The sequence below is a fragment of the Meriones unguiculatus genome, chromosome 19 (genome assembly GCF_030254825.1).
Source record: "Meriones unguiculatus strain TT.TT164.6M chromosome 19, Bangor_MerUng_6.1, whole genome shotgun sequence".
NCBI lineage: Eukaryota > Metazoa > Chordata > Mammalia > Rodentia > Muridae > Meriones > Meriones unguiculatus.
In genome coordinates this window covers 7565471-7587663 of record NC_083366.1, presented here as the reverse complement: position 1 = coordinate 7587663, position 22193 = coordinate 7565471, and the positions used below count along the sequence as shown (strand labels likewise).

Here is a 22193-nt window from a genome sequence, read left to right as displayed (position 1 = left end):
ACAGGAAGAGGGGAGAGGGCGGGACTTAGAGAAGGAAGTATCTGTTATCGTGAACTATACTTAAAAGAATAAAAATGTGCCAGGCGTGGTGGCGCACACCTGTGATCCCAGTGCTCTGGGAGGCAGAGGCAGGCGGACCCTGTGAGTTCCAGGCTAGTCTGGTCCTCAAAGGGAGTCCAGGACAGCCATGGCTACACAGAGACTGTCTCTAAACAAACAAACAAACAAACAAATCAAAATCCAAAGCCTAAGGAATTTTGCTGTGGCTCCCAACTCTGAGAGTACACCCAGACTGTGGGGTTTCCACCGTTTTCTTATACTGAGACAATGGCAAAAAGGAAAACAAAACAAAAAAAAAAAAGCCAGACTTTGACTTTTCTCTTTCACATGAGAGCTGTGCTCATGAGTGGCACTTAATGGTTTGTGTTTTGACCGTATTGATTTTCTTTTCTTTTTTTTTTTATTTTATTACATTTGTTTAGCTAGTTTACAGTTCTTTATTTAGTGTATTGTGAGAGCACATGTGCCTCAGCATACACACGGAGGTCAAAGGACAGCTCTGATGACTCTGTTCTCTCTCCCGACCATGTGAATCCCAGGGATCAAACTTAGGTCGCCAGGCTTGGCCCCGAGCGCTTTATCCACAACAGCGTCTCCATGACCCCTGTGTCACTTCTTAATCTTGCTTCTCAAAGATTTAGCCTATAAGTGACCAGCAGCTCTAGTTACAGAGGGGAAAACTGTGTGGATCTCTGTGTGTGAGTGTGCATGAGTGTGAACATGCGTGCATGTGTGGCGGCCGGAGGACAGCCGTGGGCGGCGCCAAGCTTCTGGATTTGCGTGTCTCAGTCTCTCAGTGGACTCCCCCAGGGCTAGGCCCACTGGCCGGGAGCTGCGGGGACCTGCCCTCCTTGTCTCCTCAGTCTTGGGGTGATCGCCGGACCCTCATGCAGTTTTCCACATGGGTTCTGTGGACCAGACAGGAGCCTCGTGCTTAGGAGGCGGTTTACAAACTCAGCGCCCCCAGCCCAGCCTGAGAGCTTTCCACAGTCCCAGATGGTGGAAAACAAAGGCTCAGAGAAAACAGTCCTGACATTCCCGATTACTCAGATGACTAAAAGTTACGGCTGGCATTTCAGTGAGGACATCGCTGTGTCACATCTACTGAGCATACCGAAGCACATTTGGGTTCTTTGTGATTCTGCGAGCTTTCTGAAAGTTATACCAGACATGCAGACGACAGTAACATTAATACATTGATTTGTATATTTTTCCATACAATCTTATCATTAACTCCAAACACAACAGAGAAAAGCAGAAATTAGGCCTGACTCATCCTTCTGAAACATGCAGTTTTTAATGGCTTATAAAAATCTGATCCCTGTTCTTATAAAATTTGATAGCAGGAGACACAGCCCAAATAACCTTTCCAGTCCTTTCCATTTGTTTTGTAAAGAGAGTAAAATCCCTTGCGGGGCATTTTTAACCTAGTTATTGATTTATGGTCTCAAGAGTATTCCTTCAGGAAGTTTCCAGCCCATTTGGCAATCTATTTTTGGTACAAAATCTAGGCCAAACACAAGCTTCTTGAATCCTTTCTGGAATAAAAACGTTTGAAAATTTTTTTAATAAATACAGTTTGTGTTCCCAGCACAAAGATTACATGAAAACTTTTGTCTAGGACGATGGGTGTAGCTCAGGCTAGAGTGACGTGTTTAAGGTTCGGATCCCAGGCACCACACACAAAAAGAAAAGAAAAGCCCATCTGTTACAGAATAATTCAGTATCTCCACTCAAATAAGGAAACAAAGTGTCTCATTAGCCACTTCCCTCCGTAATTCTCTACCGAAAGGCAAATTCTCCCTGAAGCCCTTGGCCACCTCAAACGCCTCCTTTGTTTAGGTTGTTAGTACACAGCCCTTTCCCCAGGAAACTTGGAAAGGAATGAGAAAATGCAGGCTATTCAGTCACTGCCAATTACATCTAGCAGGTGGCAGTTCGCAGAAAACCTCCAAAACGGAAAAGCAGACTAAAGCTTCACGTATTTCCTAATTCCAGTGAATATTCCCTACCTTGCTTTCTAAATAAAACACTGACCGAAATCAACCTGGGGAGGAAAGGGTTAGTTTGGATTACCAGTCCCTGAGGGAACCCAGGGAGCAGGAACTGAAGCAGAGGCCATGCAAGATGGAAGCTTGATGGCCTGCTCTCAAGGCTTGCCCAATCTGCTCTCTTAAATAGCCACCTGCCCAGGGATGGCACTGCCCACAGTGGGCTGGGAGCTTTCGTATCAGTCACAACCAAGATGCTTCACATTTTCTTGTGAGGGTCAATCTGATAGAGGTCATTTCTGAAATGCCATTTCCTCTACTTTGTGTTGACAAAAACCTAGCCACCACAACACATCAGCACGTAACAGAACAGGTCATCTGCAGCGGCTACAAGCACAGGTGTGTGAGGGGCTGGTCAAAACTCAGCGACCAGGGCTCTATGAGTTTGCTGTATGTATTCTCTAATTTCAATTTCGTATTATTTCTTCTTTAAAGTGTCTTCAAAATTGTATAAGCAAAATGTTTTGTTTTTAATATTTCCTCATTTCTAAGCTTTAAAGCATTCCTCTGTAGATTTGTTAATTTAAATATTAATGTTCATTATAATTATTCAAATAATTTGAGATATTTTTCTGCATAAAAAATTCAATATATTAGTACATCAACTCTTTCAAAGTCAAATAGCAAATGTGGTAAATACCCTGACTATATTTAGAATACCCAGAAAACTTTGACAAAATCTGCGAAACATTTGAAAGAAGACTAAGTCACTAAAAGTATTTGGAAAAGAAAATTAATTGGATGTGAGGTGCTGGGTTGCAAGGGAAATAGTTGTTTTCTTCTTTTTAACATACAAAACATTTTATGAATTTTTTACTAATTTAAATAATTTGGCCCAGGTACAAAAATTGACATGCTGACCCAGACAGACATTAGGGCATGGAAGCACCTACTGTAAGCAAGTGCTGGGTTCAATTGCACCACAAGCCATCATCATCCTCGTCATCATCCTCGTCATCCTTGTCGTCAACGTCGTCATCATCATCCTCGTCATCATCATTATCGCTGTTGTAGTCATCATCCTCACCATCATCTATGAAAGAAGCACATCAGTAGAACAGAAGGAAGAAGTTAAAAAAGGTTAATTGTTCAGGTAATGTCGACTGAACTGAGTGTTATGCACCTCTACTGACTCAAACTAATGAAATATTTTAAAAACTCGCAATATCGAAAAATTAAAAAAATAACATCAATACTCAATTAAGATTTACATTGTGCAGAGGAATTAAAATGTTTTTCTGCGGGCCTAGGTGCTTCTCCCCAGCGTACTGCTTGCATGTCCAGTGCCCATGGAGACCAGAAGAAGGCTTTGGAGCACCTAGGATGGGAGTTACGGATGGCAGTGAGCTGCCATACAGGTTCTGGAAATCAAACCAAGATTTTCTGGAAGAATAGCCAGTGCTCTCATCCTCTGAGTCATAGAGTCCTCTCTGGGATGTTTTTAAAGCTTAACATGAAATAAGGTACAAAATATTAACTGAAAATATAAATATTAAAGGCATTTGTTTAAAAAAAACATTACCTAAATTAAAGGCAAGCAATATATGGAGATTAATGATGACCTTATATAAAAACCTTACATAAACCCACAAGAAATCTTCAAGACATGTTGTAGGTGGTGTTTAATATTTACTATTGATTTATCTTTTAGTAATGCTGCTGTTAATCCTAAACAGCTGTATAACCAAATCACTACACAGAGACTGGGTTTATTTAATTAACCCAGTAACTAATGCTGGGCAATAGTTACACCATCCTAAACCTCCAAGCCCTCATAGTTTCCTAACATTTATATTTCCCACATTATACTTGCTTTTAGTGATATCCTAGGTCCAGTCCATCTCTCCATGTAGTTCCAAGATCTGTCCTCCCACTCTCTGTCTTAGCAATCCTCTCGCCCCTTCTCCTCCCATTCATTTCCTGCCCTCTGGCTCCTCCCCTTTCCTGTCCTCTGGCTCCTCTCTTTGCACAACATTGTGGCTAGTTGTTTTATTTTGGCCTGTTCACACACAGTTGAGACAGGATGCTCAGAGTAAGTATCACAATGCAATATCTGGATTGAAACCAGGGGGGGGAGAAATCAGCATTTGAATGAACAAGGGTAAGGTGTATACATTTCAAAAGAACGTTATACCAACAAAGACACGAAGAAATTAATGTGTGTGTATATAATATATGTGGTGTGTGTGTGTGTGTACAACTGCAAAATTTTCAGCATCATAAGCAGTTTGCTCCCTAATATACACAGGGAGAGATGAAAACGTAAGTCCCTCAGAAACTTGTGCATGAATGCTTAGAAACAGGACTGCCAGTACGTAATAGTGAGCAACCTGAGTAGCCACAGACGCAGGGGAAACGAAACAGGCCGCATCCACAGGGTGGAGTCCAGTCAGCCGAGGAAGAGGGAGATGTGCATGTGAACGCCACAGCGTTTCTCAGGAGAGGACATGCTAAGCCAAGGCTGTCCCCAAAGGTCCTGTGTTATGTGATTCCGCTTGTGTGAGATATCCAGAGTAAACCACATCCGTGAAGCAGAAAGTAGACTAGTGGTGCTTAGGTGACTGGGTCGGCGGAAGGGAGGCGGCTGATGAAGACTGGGTGTTGTGCAGGCCAAGCAGGCCTCAAACTCATGATCCTCCTACCTGAGCCTGTCCCAGCTCAGCCTCCTGAGTGTTGGGGTCTCAGGCCTACATCACCACACCTAGCTCAGCTAAGGTTTTCAAGTAGAAGGCTGAATTACAGATGGAAACTCAAAATCGTCTGCATTCTCAAAAGTCAAGGAAACACAGACTGAACAGGCAGTCAGGAGCTTGTGTTAAAAGTCTTTTTGTCTCTGTGACATTTCGCACTGTCTAGAAGTACGACAAAACATATATTCTTATACATTGTTGTAGATGGATGGTCACAGTAGCTTGAATCATAGCAATAAAACAAGGGGAAAAACTTAAATAGTAATGAATGCATGGGTAAACATATAGGTTATATGTTTACTATATCCATACAGTGGAATATTATTTAGCAAGAAAGTAACACGTAGTAAAAATTGGCATAGTCCTTGTGAGAGTCAATTTAGCACTGCCTACCCAAAATTCCACACATAGTAAAGCTCTATTCTATTGATATTGCTTATTAAAACATCACCAAAGAACTTCACCCTGAATATAAAGGGAGAGAAAAAAAAATTTCTGTAACCACTCAGTTCAGCTCTATAAGCGATAGGGAAGAAATGCAACCTAAATGTTTAGGGACAAGAGACTGGACAAGCGTGCTGTGGCTTGCACAGACGATGAAGACTAGCAGCCAAGATAGATTCCTACGGAAAAGGTATCATCACATGACAGAGATGACGGTTTAAAATTACATAATGCAAAATGTCGTTAACACTAACTTTCATCTCTCTCTTGGGGGGGAGTCACTGTGTAGTCCCGGCTGAACTTGAACTCTAGATCACCTGCTTTCACCTCCCAAGAGCTAGCAGGGGCTGGAGTTGTGTGCCTCCAATTTTGGCTCTCCCTGTTCCCCTCTGTTAGTACTGTAAATTATCTTTAGTAAGTTATCTTTATAGGTATTTTTTGTTTTATTTTTTTTTAGGAAAAAAAAAGTCCAAGATAAAACACTAGCAAGGACTTACATGAAGCGTTGCTTTAAAGTGCTGGAATGAAATCAGGTGGCTCAGCACCTCCAACTTCTCCTACCAACAGGCAATTCAGACTTTGTAACTGCTCTTCAAGCAACTCTAATCTAGCTTCTTAAAATATATTTTAAAATGAAGGTAGCAGATAATTGATTTAGTCGTTGTTAGGAAATGTGCGCCTGTGAAGCTTACACGACGGGTTCACAAATCACACGAGTTCCACGTGGGAGGTTTATTAGGGGAAGGGAAAAGGGGCCACAGAGAGACGAGGCGGAAGAGAGAGAGTGGGGGGGGGGCTCCAGGAGTTCTCTTATAAGGTGACCCAGGGCATGCGCAGGTAGTTCCGGGTGATCAGCAGCTGGTCTGGTGGCTTCACAGATGCCTGATAACTAGTTTGTCAGGTCCCTTGGGGCTGGCCATAGAGATGCCTGCTTACTGATCCCAACAGTCATCACCAAATTGAAGAACTAAGCCCAGCAGGGCAGCTTCCTGCATGCGTGAGGGGTTTGGCTTACAAGATTTCTTTGGAGATAATAGTCAAATGGCTGTCACACCTTAATTGCTGGAGCCAAGCATGACAAAATCAAGAAAAGACACAGTAACTGAAGACTGAGGATTTTAATGAAGAGATGTAATTTACAACTTGTGATCACACAATGAGCTCAAGAAATTTTAAATGGATTTGTTTGTTGGTTGGGTTTTTGTTTGTTTGTTGTTGTTGTGTTGTAGTCTTGTTTTTGAGGCAGAGTCTTGCTAGGTAGCCCACCCTGACCTGGAACTCAAAGCTTAATTAGATTGTCAAACACTGAGAGCTTGGTCAAAATGCCTGCATAAAATGCTTCTGAATAAAATGCCTCTGGCTTTCCCTCCACTTCTCGGTTCTTCCCCAGTTTATTGTCCCTTTTTTTCTGACCAAGTCTTAAATAGAGACTCTGAGCTGTTTCATTTTCTTCACCTCAAGCAGCCTACAACTCATCATTCCAAAGCTCATGTTTATTACAAAACAAAAAAAACCCCTTTCTATGCAAAAGCATTTTTATGGTTCTTTTTTATTGAAAATAAATTCTTTTTCATGCAATATATTCTGATCACTGTTTCCCCTCCCCAGCTCCTTCCGGATTCTCCCCATCTCCCATCCACATAAGCTCTTTCTTTCTTCTTTTCTTTCTTTCTTTCTTTCTTTCTTTCTTTCTTTCCTTCCTTCCTTCCTTCCTTCCTTCCTTCCTTCCTTCTCTCTCTCTCTCTCTTTCTTTCTTTCTTTCTTTCTTTCTTTCTTTCTTTCTTTCTTTCTTTCTTTCTTTCTTTCTTTCTTTCACAAACAGCCAAACAAAACAAAGCAACAACAAAATCCAAATAAGCCAGAATAATTTTTTTTATTAATTACAGTTTATTCACTTTGTATGCCAGCTGTAGCCCCCTCCCCCATCCCCTCCCAATCCCACCCTCCCTCTTCTTCTCCTATGCCCCTCCCCCAGTCCACTGATAGGGGAGGTCCTCCCCTCATCGGCCAAAGGTTAGCATTCCCTCCTTGCCTGGAGGTGATGCAGATCTCCCTGCCTTGTAAGACCACTTCTCCTGTAGACACAGCTTCTCCCCCAGGACAAATCAAAACCCAACCCACCCGCTGAGGCAGAGAAGAGGCTCCACTCCCAAAGGTCCATAGGACCAAGCCTAACGTGTCATCAGAAGCCACCAGAGTATTCACATGCTTACTTATGACAGATGTCATCTCCATAACCACACAGGAAGTTGAAAGGCTCACAGTGGAACAAGTGTGTAATACACGTAACCCGCTGAGCGCCCAGCGATGGCACATACAGTATCGACTGTCCCCCTAAGTGATAAGTGCCACTGCCCAGCTTCACCAGAGACTGCACCACGTCACCAGCCCAAGAAAAGGTCAGAATTTCAAGTGCAGTATCCGCTGAATGTGAGTGCTAAGCTGATCTGCCTCCTTGGGACTGCTGTATCAAGTAGGTTGAGAAGGAAGCTGCTTACAGAATCAGTGTGGACCACTGTACTATAAAACAGTATTATCTGGCAGCAACTAGAGGACGATGCTGAGTCCTGCACAGTCATGATCACTTGGAGAAAACACTGCTACTCTAGGAAAGAGCAGTAGAAAGCCTATCTATCTGCACACTAACTTGATGCCTTTGCTCTCTTCACCGGGTGATTATCACTCACAATGCTCACAACACTTGCAGCTTCTGGTATGATAACAAATCAGGGGCTTTTTTCCCCTCCCTTCTTCACAGTTTCATGCATAAAGCGTCGGTTTTTCCCAAACGTGTTAGTGACCCCAGTACACATTATTTCTTTGGTTACTAAGGTGAGACCTTTTCCTTCTTCAGCTGATGGATGCAGGCTCTCTTGGACATATCCAGTTTTTAGCCTCACTACCCTGGTGCCTCAGGACCAGCATTAAGGAAAGTAAGGTCACTCAGTCACAAGCCCTAAGTGACATAGGGTCAGGTAGCACATGACAGTGGATACACTGGGCAAAGGGGCTGTTCCCTTCCAGGGGCAGGACTGGGTGTGATATGAAGTTGTTCACAATTCATGAACTGTTCACTTCTGGAATTTTCCATTTAATATTCTTGGTCCATGGTGTGTGAGTGCCGGCAATTCAGGAAATCTACCAGCCAGCAACGTTTTGTGGGCAGGCCTGGGGGAGTCTCTAGTCAGTAAAGTCATAGGAAAGCATGGGAGAAGGGATAAGATCTCTCTGTGTGAGAGCCAGTGTGGTAGCCTCTGTGATTGGGCAGACATTGGAAATATTGTTACAGAGCCAGACCCTGATGCCAGGTGTGGGAATGATGGAGTCCTGAAGTCATGAGGTGGAGTGTGACAACTACTGAAATGACTGGAAAGGATCAACTGGAGGGCTTAGGTGTGTGACCCAGAGAAATGTGGAGATGGTTAAAATAACAGAGACATGAGGAACGAGCAGCCAATAAGTATGTTACTGAAACTACATAACCAAAAGAAAAAGTCTGAAGTAAAGTGTGATGGCGCACACTTGTAATCCTAGCGCTCAGGAAGCGGAGGCAGGAGAATCATAGTTTAAAGCTGATCTGAAAATAAGGGGCGGGAGAAGAGAAAGAAATGGGGCTGAAGAGATTTCTCAATGACTAAGAACTGGCCCCTCTTCAGGAGGATGTAGGTTTGATTTGCAGCAAATCAAACCTGTGGTGTCTCATAACCATCTGAATTTGAGTTCCAGGTGACCTGAAAGCTTCTTTCTTCCACAGGCACCAGGCCTGTGAGCTGCACAGACATACATGCAGGCAAACACCCATCTACATGAGACAAAATAAAGTGAACTGAGAGCCTGCAGGGTGGTTTAATGGATCAAGCCTGACTGATGAATTTAATCTCCGGACGCCGCATGGTGGAAGGAGAAAGCTAATTCCTCCAAGTTGTCCTCTGACCTCATTGTGTGTCATGCCACATGCACAGTTGCACATGCACACACATGCACACTGGGGTGTGTGTGCGTGCACACAAAATAAACGAGCGCATGTTTAAAAACGATAGAAAGCAGACCTCTGCAATAGAGCTTCAGGAGGCCGAGAGCACTCACCCCAGTAATAGTCTGTATTCACCCCAGGGCCTTAAACTGAGTCCCTACTCAAGCCTGAAACCCACTGGACTGAAATACTGGTCTAGACCCAGTCGAGAAGGAGTCTATCACCCACAAAGTTCCACCCCTGCCCTCCCAAAGGAGGGCAAAAGTGCGAGAGGAGGAACTCCCAGTGTGGGATATGGCCCTGACTAACCGTAGCATCCTGGTCCACCCCGCTTTAGAATGGGGACCTTCAAAGGAAGTGGTCAGTGACGCCCTGCCTCCCTGGACCACTCAGAGCAGCTGTGCCCAAGTGTGTGACTAAATGCCCATGACTGGTGGAAACACCTACATCCGATTTCTTGTGTGAGGCAGGGCCGCCCAGTGGGAGAGACAGAATAGAGGCTCTAAAGCTCCCTCCTCCTTTCCTTGGTTTAGCTTCAGAGGAAGAAAAAAATCATATTGCCAGAAGAATGGCAGTGATTTCTGCTACCTTTCAGGAGTCAAAAAATAAGTTGTCAGATCTCTGTGTACCCGGAATTTTTAAAGACGGGTGCTATAAAATGACAGTGAGTGCTGCGACTTCTGTCTCACAGCGCTCTCGGTGGTACCTGCAGCTGGCTTCCGGCCATCGGCAGCAAAGAGGAAGTGCAGAGGCAGCTTGCACTCAAGGCAGATGCGGCGCACATTTCTAGGGCTGCGAAACGAGTTCACGTGCCCTTGTGCATAGTGTGGTCTGAAGGGAGCAGAGCTGCCTATACACTGTGTTGAACATGATTGTGGCACACTCTGTGGTGACACATGGCCAGAAGTAGCCAGAAGTTCAGGCACATCAGAGGCTTTGGAATGCAGCCTCAGAAGTGGGAGACCCATGCCACTGCATGTCCCCCATATATTTGAGGGTACAAAGAGCCTTGGGTCTGTAACACAGTCCAAGAACGACTGGCAAGTCCTTTGTGATTCATGCACCTCACCACTAAGAAAATGCCAAACCCTGTGCAGCCTGGTGCACACTGCAGCCTAGTTACTCGGCTTGCTTACCTGAGGCACAGTTTGCATGAGATGCTGGGCAACAAAGGGCAGTGAGCCCTCACCAAATGGGCCGCCCAACTCAGCACACTTTGTAGTAGGAGGGACCTCTTTGCTGTGAAACGATGCCGTGTGAGTCCATGGCAATTCTGAACATCACTATAGACAGGCCCCTTGGGGTTCTAGCTGATATCGAAGCTGTGGGCATCATATTCATGTCCCAATCAAGTGTCACATACTGTTCAGCACACATCTGAGCAGCTCACTGATTAGAACCCTTGGCAGGATAACCAAATGGTCATGAGACTAGAACTGCCCAACACAAGCTGAGCCTTGCAAGCCTCACTCTCATCCATTGCAAATAAAAAGGACGTAACCAGGATCTGCACAGCCAGATTAAAGGAGACAGTAAATAGGCAGGCGGTCCTTATCTCCTCGTCCTCCACCAGAGTCACCCCATGTGTGTCTCTCAGCTTGCATCAGCGGTCGGACAGGGTGTAGGAGGGTATCTCTATGACCAGGCAACAGAGGAGGAGGGAGTTTTGATGTGCCAGACCATAGCCCTGAGTGTCAGGTCAGCATTCAGGCACAAGGGGAAAAAATGGACAGAAACTGTATTGCTCTCCCACTCGGGAACGACCCAGAAAGACAGCAGCAGCACAGCCAACACTGCCCCATGGTGGGTTACAGACCTACAGTGCTGGACAAAGGGCTTTGTTAGTTTCTAAAAAGACAACTAATTCTCTAACCCCCGAAATCTGGTAGAGCTAAAGCCCACTTCTTTTCAGTGTGGGAACAGCCTAGAGCTATTTTGACTAATGGAATGAAGACTGGTAATTTTGGGCATCTTTTTATTCCTTCTTGGAGCCCTGAAGCCACGAAAGAAAGAAGGGAAGAAAGGAAGAAAGGAAGGAAGGAAGGAAGGAAGGAAGGAAGGAAGGAAGGAAGGAAGGAAGGAAGGCAGGCAGGCAGGCAGAGGGAGAAAAGAAAGAACGAGAAGAGGAAGAAGAAAAGAAAAAAGGGAGGGAAGGAGGGAGAGAGGGAGACACACATACACACACACGCACACACACACAGATTAAGCAAGCTAGTAGGTTACACTGCTAGAGAGACAAAGCCCTGTGGAATGAGATGTCCAAGAGACAAAGGCACCTGAAAGGGACATTGAGATGCTGAATGCCCCAGTCTCATTACAGCATCTGAGCCATCCCTTGTAGGAGAGTTTCCACTGCTGCTCAGCCGAGTCTGGCCAACTCACCGAGCTGGAGCCCTAGTAATCTGGAAGTCTTTTTATGCCACTGAGATTTATAGCGTTTACTTCTGCAACTAGAGATCACTAGAACAGAACTTGGAATCTAAGAATGAAAACTGTGACATTTGTCTTAGACTCAGGAGATGGACTACAATGAACATTTTACAAGATCAGTAGCAAGGGCGTGAAAGGCAGAGATGGAAGAAGGGGGAACAAGTGAGCATGTGGGAAGACGCAGACAACTGTGGGGACAGATGTTCCCTATGGGATGTGGGGAACAGGAGAGACCCTGAGGTCACCCCCAGGTCTGGAGAGGCTGTTTTATAGGCAGAGTGCTGAGAGTGCCAACTGCTTCTACTTTAGCTGCCTGTGAAAAACTATTTGAGGAATAAAATAAGGACTCCCACTCTCACCTGCAAATGTGTGGAATCTAGAGAAATTTAAAGTACAGAGGATTCATTGAGTTAGAAAGCAATGCTGCTTCTCTTGTCCCTCCTGTGGAAGGTAAAAGCCTGTCTAATAAGAATTGGCTTTGGAGAATCACACGAAGGTCACGGGAGACAGGGCCCTCCTTTGGTGCGGTCATGCTCCACCATGAAGTCCAGACGCAGGGTGGGACCACAAGGGTCTGTGTTGAAAGGTCAGTGAAAAAAACATCTGTGAATCCTAGTGTGCCTTAAGCCGCTCCTGACAAGACAGCAAGCTGCTTCTAAGAGGCAGAAGGAGAGGCGTGCAGATCACTGTGGAGACCTGAAGTCAGAGCCCTCAGAACCCACTCAAAGCCAGACACTGTAGTGCACCAGGATAATAATCCCACCTCAGTGTTCTACAGAGAGAGGAGGGGGACAGAAGAAAATGGAGAAGCTCTCTGGCCGGCTGGCCTGGCTCGTGGAAGCAACAAACAAGAGGTCGTGTCTCAAACAAGGTGGAGGAGAAGAACGGGCTCTCAAAGCTGACTTCCACATTCTGTCTCTCCTCTTCCCATCCTCCCTTCCTCCCTCTCTTCCCTTCTCCCTTCCTCCCTCTCTTTCCTTCTCCCTGTTTCTCTCTCACACATACACACATGATGTATGTGTCTGGAGTCAATTCCAATTTTATATAAAAGAAACAGTTTTCAAGAGAACCAAGTCCTCTTAGACTGAAAAAATGGAGACAATTTGGGGTCGGGAAAATGTATTTGAGTCAGTTTACTTGTCATACCTCCCTAAACTCCTCTTGGCGGTGACAGTTTCCCAGACTCTTCTTGCCTTTGAGGATTGTGACAATTTGAGTCATGCTGCTCAAATATTTTGTAGGATGAATTTCAACTGGACTTTGCCCATTTTTTCCTTTGAGAAAAGAGCAGGATTATCAGTTTGGGTGAAGACAAGTGTGAGCGATGGTGTGCTGCGTGGAGTTAAGCATGCTGAGGGTTTGGCCTAGCACCATTGACATCACCATTAACTTTGGCTTTGACCCCGACTCATCTTTTAGGCTTAGTGTTTGCATTAGTCAGACACTCTATAGCGACATTACTAGTAGAAAGAATATATATATATGGGATTTATTAGAGGGCTTACAGGCTGCGTTCCGGCTACTCCAACAGTGGCTTCTCCCAGTGGAAAAGAGGATTGAACAGCTCAGTCCACCGGGCTAGATGTCTCAGCTGCTCTTCAGTATTTGTTGGAGTCCTGAAGAAGCAGGCTCTAATGTCAGCAAGGAATGGACTTGCAAGTGCTGACAAACAGGCAAGGAGCATGTCCTTTATACAGCCTACCACCAGAGAGAGACACAGTTCGAAGGTAGATCTTCCCACCTCAGAAGATCTGGATTTAGGATAGCTCTTCCACTTCAAATAATTTAATTAAGAAAAATCCCTCACAGGTGTACCCAGTTTTTAAAGGATTTATTTAGATGTATGTTTTATGAGTATGGGTGCTTGTCTGCATGTACGCACAGCTTTTGGATCTCATGTGACTACATGCCAGAGGTGTTTGTAAGCCACCTGGGTGCTAGGAATTGAACTTAGGACCTCTGGAAGAACAGACAGTACTCTTCCAGGCTGAGCCATCTCTCCAGGCCCACTCTTAGGTTTAATAAGTTCCAGATGTAGTCAAGTCGACAACCAAGCGTGGCCATTATACTGTATAATACAATTTGGAGAAATTAAATGAAAATTTAGTATATTATACTGAGTGTTTTACTCAGTATAATGTACTATGTGTTCAGAACCAAGGAAACCATTTCTTCAGATTCCCTCTCCCACCCCCAAAAATCTTTCACCATAGGACATCAGATGCAGGGGTAGAGATAAAAAGGAAAACAAATTATCCACATGTCTCTCCCCAACCTCTATCTACAGAGACACTTGCAATACAAAAATACTGTAAATGGGTGATTTTTTTTTTTTTATGACAGACCTGTTATTTTTGTTTAACCTATTTTTTTTTCTTTCCTGGTTGATAAAACATTATATTCCTTAACGAGTTTGCAATGCTATTTTGGTGAATTTCCCTCTGATTTCACATATACTGTTTAATATTGTTTCGCACAATATTAGGGGAATGTTTACTTACCTAGACATTCAGCACAGTCCTTCAAGGGCAGTTTAGCCTTCAGCCAGTGCTACAAACTATCTGAGCATGTGTCTGGGCTTGGTTAGTGAAAATCAAGTTATGTAAATGTAGTTTCCATACCTACTGAAGGGCAGGTCTTCGCCTCCTCCCTGTCTTCTCCCTTGCTAAACCGTTAGGTTATATTCCTAAAGCTAGCCCCAAAAGTCTGTTCCTTTATTTGGCCACTTTCGTATGGCTAACCAAGGTCCAGCAATCAAAACTCATTATTTGGCTACCCTGGCTATCATGTCCGATCAGGGCTTATCTGAGACTGCCCTTTTTCTCCTTAAAAGCCACTCCTGTAATGCTGGACAGTGGTGCACTCATTTAATCCCAGAAGCAGAGAGAAGCAGATCTCTGTGAGTTCGCGACCAGCCTGGTCTACAGAGTCAGGACAGCCAGGTCTGTCTCCAAACACCAAGCCAAGCCAAAGCAACAACGCGTTCCCGCAGACACACCTGCTGCTGCTCTTGCCCTCAGAGGCAGCCCCTCCAGCTCACCATTGTCCTTCTGGGGTAACAAATCTCCTTTGTGTCGAGATTTTGGTGTCTGGGTGTGTTCTGTGCTGATTCCCAGCCCCCTTCATCTATGACCAAACACACACTAAGGTTTTGCAAAGCCAATTCATCCATAACTATGTAAAGCATTTTCCCAAAATGTTTCCTGTCTTTCCCATCTGTATGCAATGGTTCCAATATGCGCAACGTGCAAGCAGCAGTGCCCACACAAGGCAGTCCCCTGCTTCCGTTAGAGGGCGGTTTGTTCTCAGGGTCCTGCTTCTGTTCCCATTCAACCTTCGCTCTTTCTTTCCTGGCCTCTAAATCCCTTCAGTCACCCTCAACAGGAGGAAAAAGAACGTGCTTCGGAACCTAAGATCAAGTTGAAAACTACCGCCCACACACCTGCGGGAGGCGAACCCCCGTGCACCCCACGCGTCCTCTGGGTGAGGGTTTCTGTGGGTGATTCCTGAGCAGCAGCCTGGGGGGAGGATCGCAGACGCCAGGCTTCCTGCACGGCCTGACTCAGGCTTTCTGCTTCTCCCCCATATCTTGTCCGGCCTGTGCCTGTATTTTCAATCCTGTCCCTTTCCCACTAAATGCCACCAAACTGTTACCTAGAGACAGCAGTTCCTCTGAGGTTCCACGTTCGCACACTAATTTCGTGTGAATCAAATCTAGCAACACAGTAAACGTGTAATTTAACATGCCCTTTTATATTTTATTAAGTTTTAAAACTCCCCGCATGACATGAGGAGTAAAATAGTAATTAAACTTCGTGCAAAAAAACAAACAAACAAAAAAAAAACAATTAAAATAGCACTTTGGGTTTTAAATTAAGTAATCACGTTACCGCTTTGGAGGCGGGCAGTGCGGCCCTGAGGACGCGGCTGCTGGCCTGACGTCAAGGCCGGCTGTGACGTCAGGCCAGTGGCTCCCGGTGCGGTCTGACCCCGGGCTGGGAGCCCGCCCCGCAGCGCCGCAGTCGCTGGCGCGCTGTTGTTCGGGTGTTCCCTGGCGCTCCGTCGTGGAAACTTAAGCCCAGAAGTGTTCTGGGACTGTTTGGAGAGGGAGCCGGGGAGGCCCGTCCCGTGCGGCGGCGGCGGCTTGGCAGGAGGCGAACCCGGAGCTCGCCAGCCCGCGCCGTCCCGGCAGGCGGCCGGTGCACCGCCTCGCCCGGCCGAGCCCCGGAAGAGGGCGGGCTGCGCCGGCGCCCGTGCCTGCTCTTCCTCCCGCGTGGGGACTCGGTCGCTGCAACCCAGGAGGAGAAGCACTCGCGTGCAGGCTGGAGAGATGCTCAGCGGCTCAGTCAGCTCTGAGCTCGGAGGCCTGGGTTCACCTCCGGCACCCGCGTCCCGCCAGCTCTTCACGGTCTGCGGTCCGGGGATCCGGCACAGACGTATCTGCAGGAAAACCACCCACGAACGAGAAGAAAGTATTTTTAAAGAGTAAATCAGTATGTGCAACGTCAATGTGTACTACATGTAAATCTAAATTACGCATATTAATAAATTAACATATACACACATGCACAAGGAGAATGAATATGTGAGCCCAGGGGAAATAAAAAACGCGGGTGTATACGTGTGTATATGTGCGTATATGCGGAAACAAGATTTGAAAATTATTAATACCCACACTGAAACACTGCCAGTGCCGGCGGAAGTCAGTGATTTCATTTATTTCTTCTTTGCTGCGGTTTCCACTGAGGTAGACACGGCGGCCTCTCGCTTCAGCCTTGCGAGAAGCTGGTGCAGGCGACAGGTGCCTCCTGATGGCCGATAGATCCGTTTTTACCTTTTTCTTCAGACTGGCTTCAAATGTCCATGATCTGCACCAGATGGCGAAGTTATTAAGGAGAAACTGGTTGTTTTCCACAGTAGCTAGTGTGGGAGGTTTGGTACTTTGCGCACAAGTGATGTGTAAGCAAAATACGAAAGTAACTTTCCTTTTTTTTACCTTAATTTTTTATTTTTAGAAATTTACTTATGAAACTGTACAGTAGGTTTATTTTTTCAGATTTATCGCCTTTTTCTACAAAAGCCTAGTAGGCTAGAAGGAGTAGAGGGGAGCAGACAACAACGGAAGCGGGCGTCATTGTGTCAGGACTAATTTCTGAAGGTGGGAAGGGTGGTTTAGCATGCAAGCGGGCGGCTGGACTTCAGTTTGAATTTGACACATGGAAATTCACAGACAGGAGGAGGCTCGGGGCCCCATAAAAGCTAGGGCGTCCCTGGGTGGGCTCGAACCACCAACCTTTCGGTTAACAGCCGAACGCGCTAACCGATTGCGCCACAGAGACTCCGGTGCCGCTGGGGCCTCCAGCCGAGGCTTTTATGAAGAATGATCAAGGCTCCGCGGCTTCTCCCTCTGCCTACGCCTGATTCAAGCGGGAGCTGTACCCGGAGCTCTGATGGAGCGGACTCGCGGGCGCGGGGTGGGGCTCGGCTTTGCTGTCCGCCCAGCCGCGCCCGGGACAGCCGAGGCCGCGCGGCTCGGGGCCGAGGCTCCCTCTGCGTCCGCGCGACCGGCCGCCCGCCCACTGGCCTCCTCCGCGCGCCTCTCCGCGTTCAGATCCCGGCTCTGCCAAAGGCGCGCACGCCGTCCCCGCGGCGCCTCGACCTCGCCGCGCGGCTGGGGTGTGTGTGGGTGTGTGTGTGTGGGGGGGAGGTGTGTGTGTGTGTGTGGGGGGGTGTATGTGTTGTGTATGTGTGGGGTGTGTGTGTGTGTGAGTGTGTGTGGGTGTGTGTGTATGTGTGTTGTGTGTGGGGTGTGTGTGGGGGGGGTGTGGGTGTGGGTGTATGTGTGGTGTGTGTGTGGGTATGTATGTGTGGTGTGTATGTGTGTTGTGTGTGTGTGGGTGTGGGTGTGGGTGTGTGTGGGTGTATGTGTGGTGTGTGTGTGGGTGTGTGGGTGTATGTGTGGTGTGTGTGTGCTGTGTGGGTGTGGGTGTGTGTGGGTGTATGTGTGGTGTATGTGTGGTGTGTGTGTGTGTGTATGTGTGTTGTGTGTGTGTGTATGTGTGTGTGGAAGGGAGGTGTGTGTGTATGGAGGGGAGGTGTGTGTGTGGTGTGTGTGTGTGTGTGTGTGTGGGTGTATGTGTGGTGTAAGTGTGTGGTGTGTGTGTGTGTGTGTGGGTGTGTGTGTGTGTGTGTGGTGTGTGTGTGGGTGTATGTGTGGTGTGTGTGTGTGGGTGTATGTGTGGTGTGTGTGTGTGTGTATGTGTGGTGTGTGTGTGGGTGTGTGTGGGTGTGTGGGTGGGTGTGGTGTGTGTGTGGGTGTATGTGTGGTGTGTGTGTGTGGGTGTGGTGTGTGTGGGGGTGTATGTGTGGTGTGTGGGTGTGTGTGTGGTGTGTGTGTGGGTGTATGTGTGGTGTGTGTGTGGGGGTGTGGGTGTGGGTGTGTGTGGGTGTATGTGTGGTGTATGTGTGGTGTGTGTGTGTTGTGTGTGTGGTGTGTGTGTGTGTGTGTGTGTGGTGGGTGGTTGGGGGTCGGGTCCCCCTCGGGATGTACGGAAGCTGTGAGCGACCTGCTTTAGTCCAACCAACGTTTCAAGTCCCTCAACGGCCTGATGACAACTCAGATTGGCTTTAGAACCAACTAGCAGCGACGTCCCTTGAGGTGAGGCGTCGGGCCGCTGGGAATGGAGGCCGGGCTGGCTCCTCAGCTTGAGCATTCTGAATCTGAAGCCAAGCAGGAACCTTCGGGGCGTACTGCGAGCACAGACACCTTCATGGTGCTGACGTCAAACCTTCGGTTCTTAAACCTCTTCATCTGTGCTAAAGCCAGGAAGTTCTGGCTCTTTTTTCTCAAAGTGTTTCTCCTCGGCTGTTGTCAGGACCACTTAGAGCAGACTGCAGCCTTGTACCTCACAGGCCTGTCGTTAAATATTGCTCTCCTGCTGAGAATATTAACAGCAGTTGTGTTCATGTCCACGTCTTTACTTCCCATCTCTCTGCCTGGCTCAAACATCACCACACTAACATACATTTTCATTTCCAAAAAGAGAGATGAACCATTAAAAAAAAAAGACTAATTCAGAAAAAAATTTTGTTGACTACTACTGTCTCTTGAAAACTCTTCAAGCCTGCCTCTAAAGTTGTTTACATTTTAGATAAACAATGGTCAGTTCCGGTACTAATCAGCTTTGCCCGGTTGTGTCCCTCCATTTGAAAATACTTCAAAGGAGCATGTCAGTATTCTTTAGAACTGAGTGGGACCATAACCTCTTTCTTCAGTGACACCTGCTGACATTCCCACTCGGCGATCGTAACAGGGCAGCCGACGCTGCCGTCGGAACACTTGCGCTCGTAGGCCTTAACGTTATACACAACCTTGAAAGTCCAATTAAATCCACTGAATTCCTTTTAGAGACAATTTCCCCTTAAGTTTTAGGATAACCTAAGAAAAGCGATTTCCCACACTTGTCTTTAAAGTTACTGAAACTGAACAGCGTGGACATTCTGTCTCCTTTTGTAGACTGTCCACCTCTCAGCTGCAAATTTACCTTTCCCAGGAACACCCTATCAGCGGAGGCCGACTTTCACAGATTAATGGGCCCATATATTTAATTTTCTCTGGGAGAGGAAAGAAAGAACATCTGTGCAAATGGCCCCACGTGTCTTACCAGACAAGGCAAGCTGGACCTCGAGGATTTATGGAGCCCCAGCTACCGTGGAGGCAGGGATTCAGAAAAGACCTGCTTCCTCCCAGAAGAGCAGGCGGCTTCCGGGATCGCCTCTAACCCGGTGTGCTAGACAACCCTGCTTCTCAGCTACTGACTTTGAGAAGTACAACTAAGTCGTTAAAAAAGAAGCAATCCAGTCAGAGCGGGCTGTGCTCCAAGAAGCCAGTTAAAAGAGGACGCTAACCAGAGGTCACCAAGAGGAGGCCAGGACAGACACCCGTGTGAGTCACAGTTACACAGGGATGTTGTGCTGAGCTCTGGGACACAAGTCGTGCATTACACTTACTGAAACCTTTCTTTTTCAGTGAGACTGCAGACTTAGGGGGTCAGTCAGGTCAGAAAGCAGGGTTTGTAGGTAACCAACAGGTCCAGTACTCAGAAGCTACGCAAGACATTTCAGAAAGGTTTTTGGATATAATTTATTCTCTTCTTCTGTTTTAAAAATCATTTAAAAAACCTTGTCACTTGGAGCTTTCTGTGAAATTATTCAGACGATTGTCTCCATTTTATTGTTACTAGATGACAATATATAATAATAGATAGAGGCAAAGATAGTACGGTAATATATGTACTGCCCAAAGTGTTTAGGCAACATTTAAAGTAAGTTCTCACATCTCTCTCTGATATGTGAAAAAAATCCCAAATACATATACATACATACACACACACACATATATATATATATTAAGCAAATAATAAACTAAAATTGTAATCCCCTCCAGCACTACAGCATCACCCCCGTTGTCTTCCTCTGGACTGTCTCCAGATCTACTCCTGGCAGTGGATGGACCTCTAACTTGCTTTAGCACATGGTCGGGTCTCTGCTGGGAGCCCTTGTCAGCTCAGGAAGTCTGGCAAGTTCTCCCTCAACTCCATCTCCTAGGAAGTCGCAGCCTCTGTTGCCCGTGACAACAGAAGAAGGAAGGGGCAGCTTCAGACCTCAGGCCTCAGCTTACCCATCTACACAGGAAAAGCGCCAACCAGCTGTCAGGTTGCCAAGCTTGCTTTTTTTTTTTTTTTTTTTGTCTTTATTTTCCTCTTTTCTTTTCCTTCTGACCCCCACCCCCACCCCTCTTCCTCTTTAACCATGCAAGAGGAAGGGGGAAAAGGGTTATTTAGGTGCAAGAGACAGCAAGAGGGTCACTAACGAGAGGGTTGTCTAAGGCTCCTGCCTAGCTTTTAAAGTAGTCAGTTAAGGAGTAACATTCAGCTCACTGTGCCGGGGCCACACCTTTAGTAGAAGGAGGCACCAAAGTCATCCTAAGCTATAGAGTGAGCTCCAGTTCAACCTAGGCTGTAAGAGACGTGACTCAAAACACGAAAGAATATAAAAATAACCATTGTCTAAAAATTAGAGCAGATACACTTTCTTATTTGATTTTAAGAAATGAAGTAAGCAGATAGCAGAGACAGAGGCTTCAGAAAGGATGAGGGTGGAGAGCGGACTCAGCAGAGAGGGTGGAGTGGAGGGGCTCAGCCTTCCTCCGCTTGCTCCAGTGCCAGGGAATAAATTTTGCTTTGTCTAGTTCAGAAGTCTTTTGGGAAATAGTACATAAATATGCCTTTTAAAAATGTTAAACAAATAGGTCACTTATAAATTAAAGATCGATAGCTCTGCTTAAAAACAAAGAAAACACAAAGCCTTCCTTTAGCTAAAGGTCATCCTTTTAATTACACCTCCGACCTGCCAGACTGTGGCGGCACACCCCTTTAATCCCAGCGCTCAGGAGGCAGAGGCAGGCGGATCTCTGTGAGTCTGAGGCCAGCCTGGTCGACAGAGTGAGTTGCAGGACTGAAAGAGAAACCCTGTCTCAAAAGAATATTTTAAATTAAGTAATTTTTAAAAAGCAACAAATCTAAGCTGCTAGTTGTTGATAAAACTCTAGGTCCTTCATGCAATCCTGGTGGCCCCCAGGAGGGCACATAAGACGCTATAAAAGAGTGAGGCCAGGGTCCCTGAGACCCACAGGCCAGGGTCCCTGAGAACCACAGGCCAGCAAAAACTCAGGTATGAACATTTCAGACTAACGCCCTGGAGACAGCTTCCCTCCTCGAAGACATTTCCCACAGAATGAGCAGGAAGCCTTGAGTCAAAGTCAGTAAATCATGAGGGCAGCTATGCCTCCCTGTCCACATATCTTTAAAATGTTTGGAGACAGACAACACCTTAATATTTAGAGCAATGGGTGTGGTCTACATTGTAAGCAAACGGTGTAAAATCTGTATATGACAAGAAATAGATTTTGAAGTATTACAAGGTGGGAGAGTACTGTGACTTCTAAGCGCCCTTGTGTAGTTATGTATTCTCCCACGAGGTAACAGGGATAAAGCGTTTTCCTGTTGCTTATAGTTTCTGTGGTTTGGCCAAAGTTACACTCCACGGTAGGGGGTAGAACACAAGGAATAGTATTATGTTTATCACTTGTCAGACTCTAAGTCCAAGTCCCCAGCACACACACACACACACACACACACACAGTGAGCTAATTTTCCCTGGAACCATTTAAGAACAGTGTCACTCTCCTAGAAGCCCAAGCTGAAACCCTGGCATTAGCTCAAGCTCTTCTCAAGTCTTACCTTGGTTAGCAGGTCCCATCCCTACCAGTGAGTCTCAACTTTGACTCAATGATACACTGTGGCAACATACGTGATGGACTGTCCCACTGTATGTGAGATGCTGTACCTTATGTGATACGACGGACCGTTGTATGTTCCATGCATGATAAGCAAGTCCTGTGCTAAACACGAATGGTCATCTCCTCCTCTCCGCTCAGCAAGTGTGTGTCATTGTTAGGATGCCTTTTATCTTCTTCCAGGGATG

At 46.3% G+C, this 22193-nt stretch overlaps 1 protein-coding gene and 1 non-coding gene across 2 annotated transcripts in view; both read right to left on the bottom strand.

The window, feature by feature from the left end:
- Positions 1–1113: 1113 nt before the first annotated feature.
- Positions 1114–22193, bottom strand: part of LOC132649326 (uncharacterized) — a 28563-nt gene continuing 7483 nt past the window's right edge. Inside the window, exons 2-6 of the mRNA XM_060372994.1 lie at positions 18912–19049; positions 17088–17268; positions 16324–16568; positions 15539–16088; positions 1114–3144 (exon numbers count right to left, since the gene is read on the bottom strand). Coding sequence (XP_060228977.1) covers positions 3023–3144; positions 15539–16088; positions 16324–16568; positions 17088–17268; positions 18912–19049 — 1236 coding nt within the window. The 3' untranslated portion in view covers positions 1114–3022. The remainder of the gene's footprint in view (positions 3145–15538; positions 16089–16323; positions 16569–17087; positions 17269–18911; positions 19050–22193) is intronic.
- On the bottom strand, positions 16914–16987 carry Trnan-guu (transfer RNA asparagine (anticodon GUU)). Its single transcript has one exon. It is a non-coding gene; the product is annotated as a tRNA-Asn (tRNA).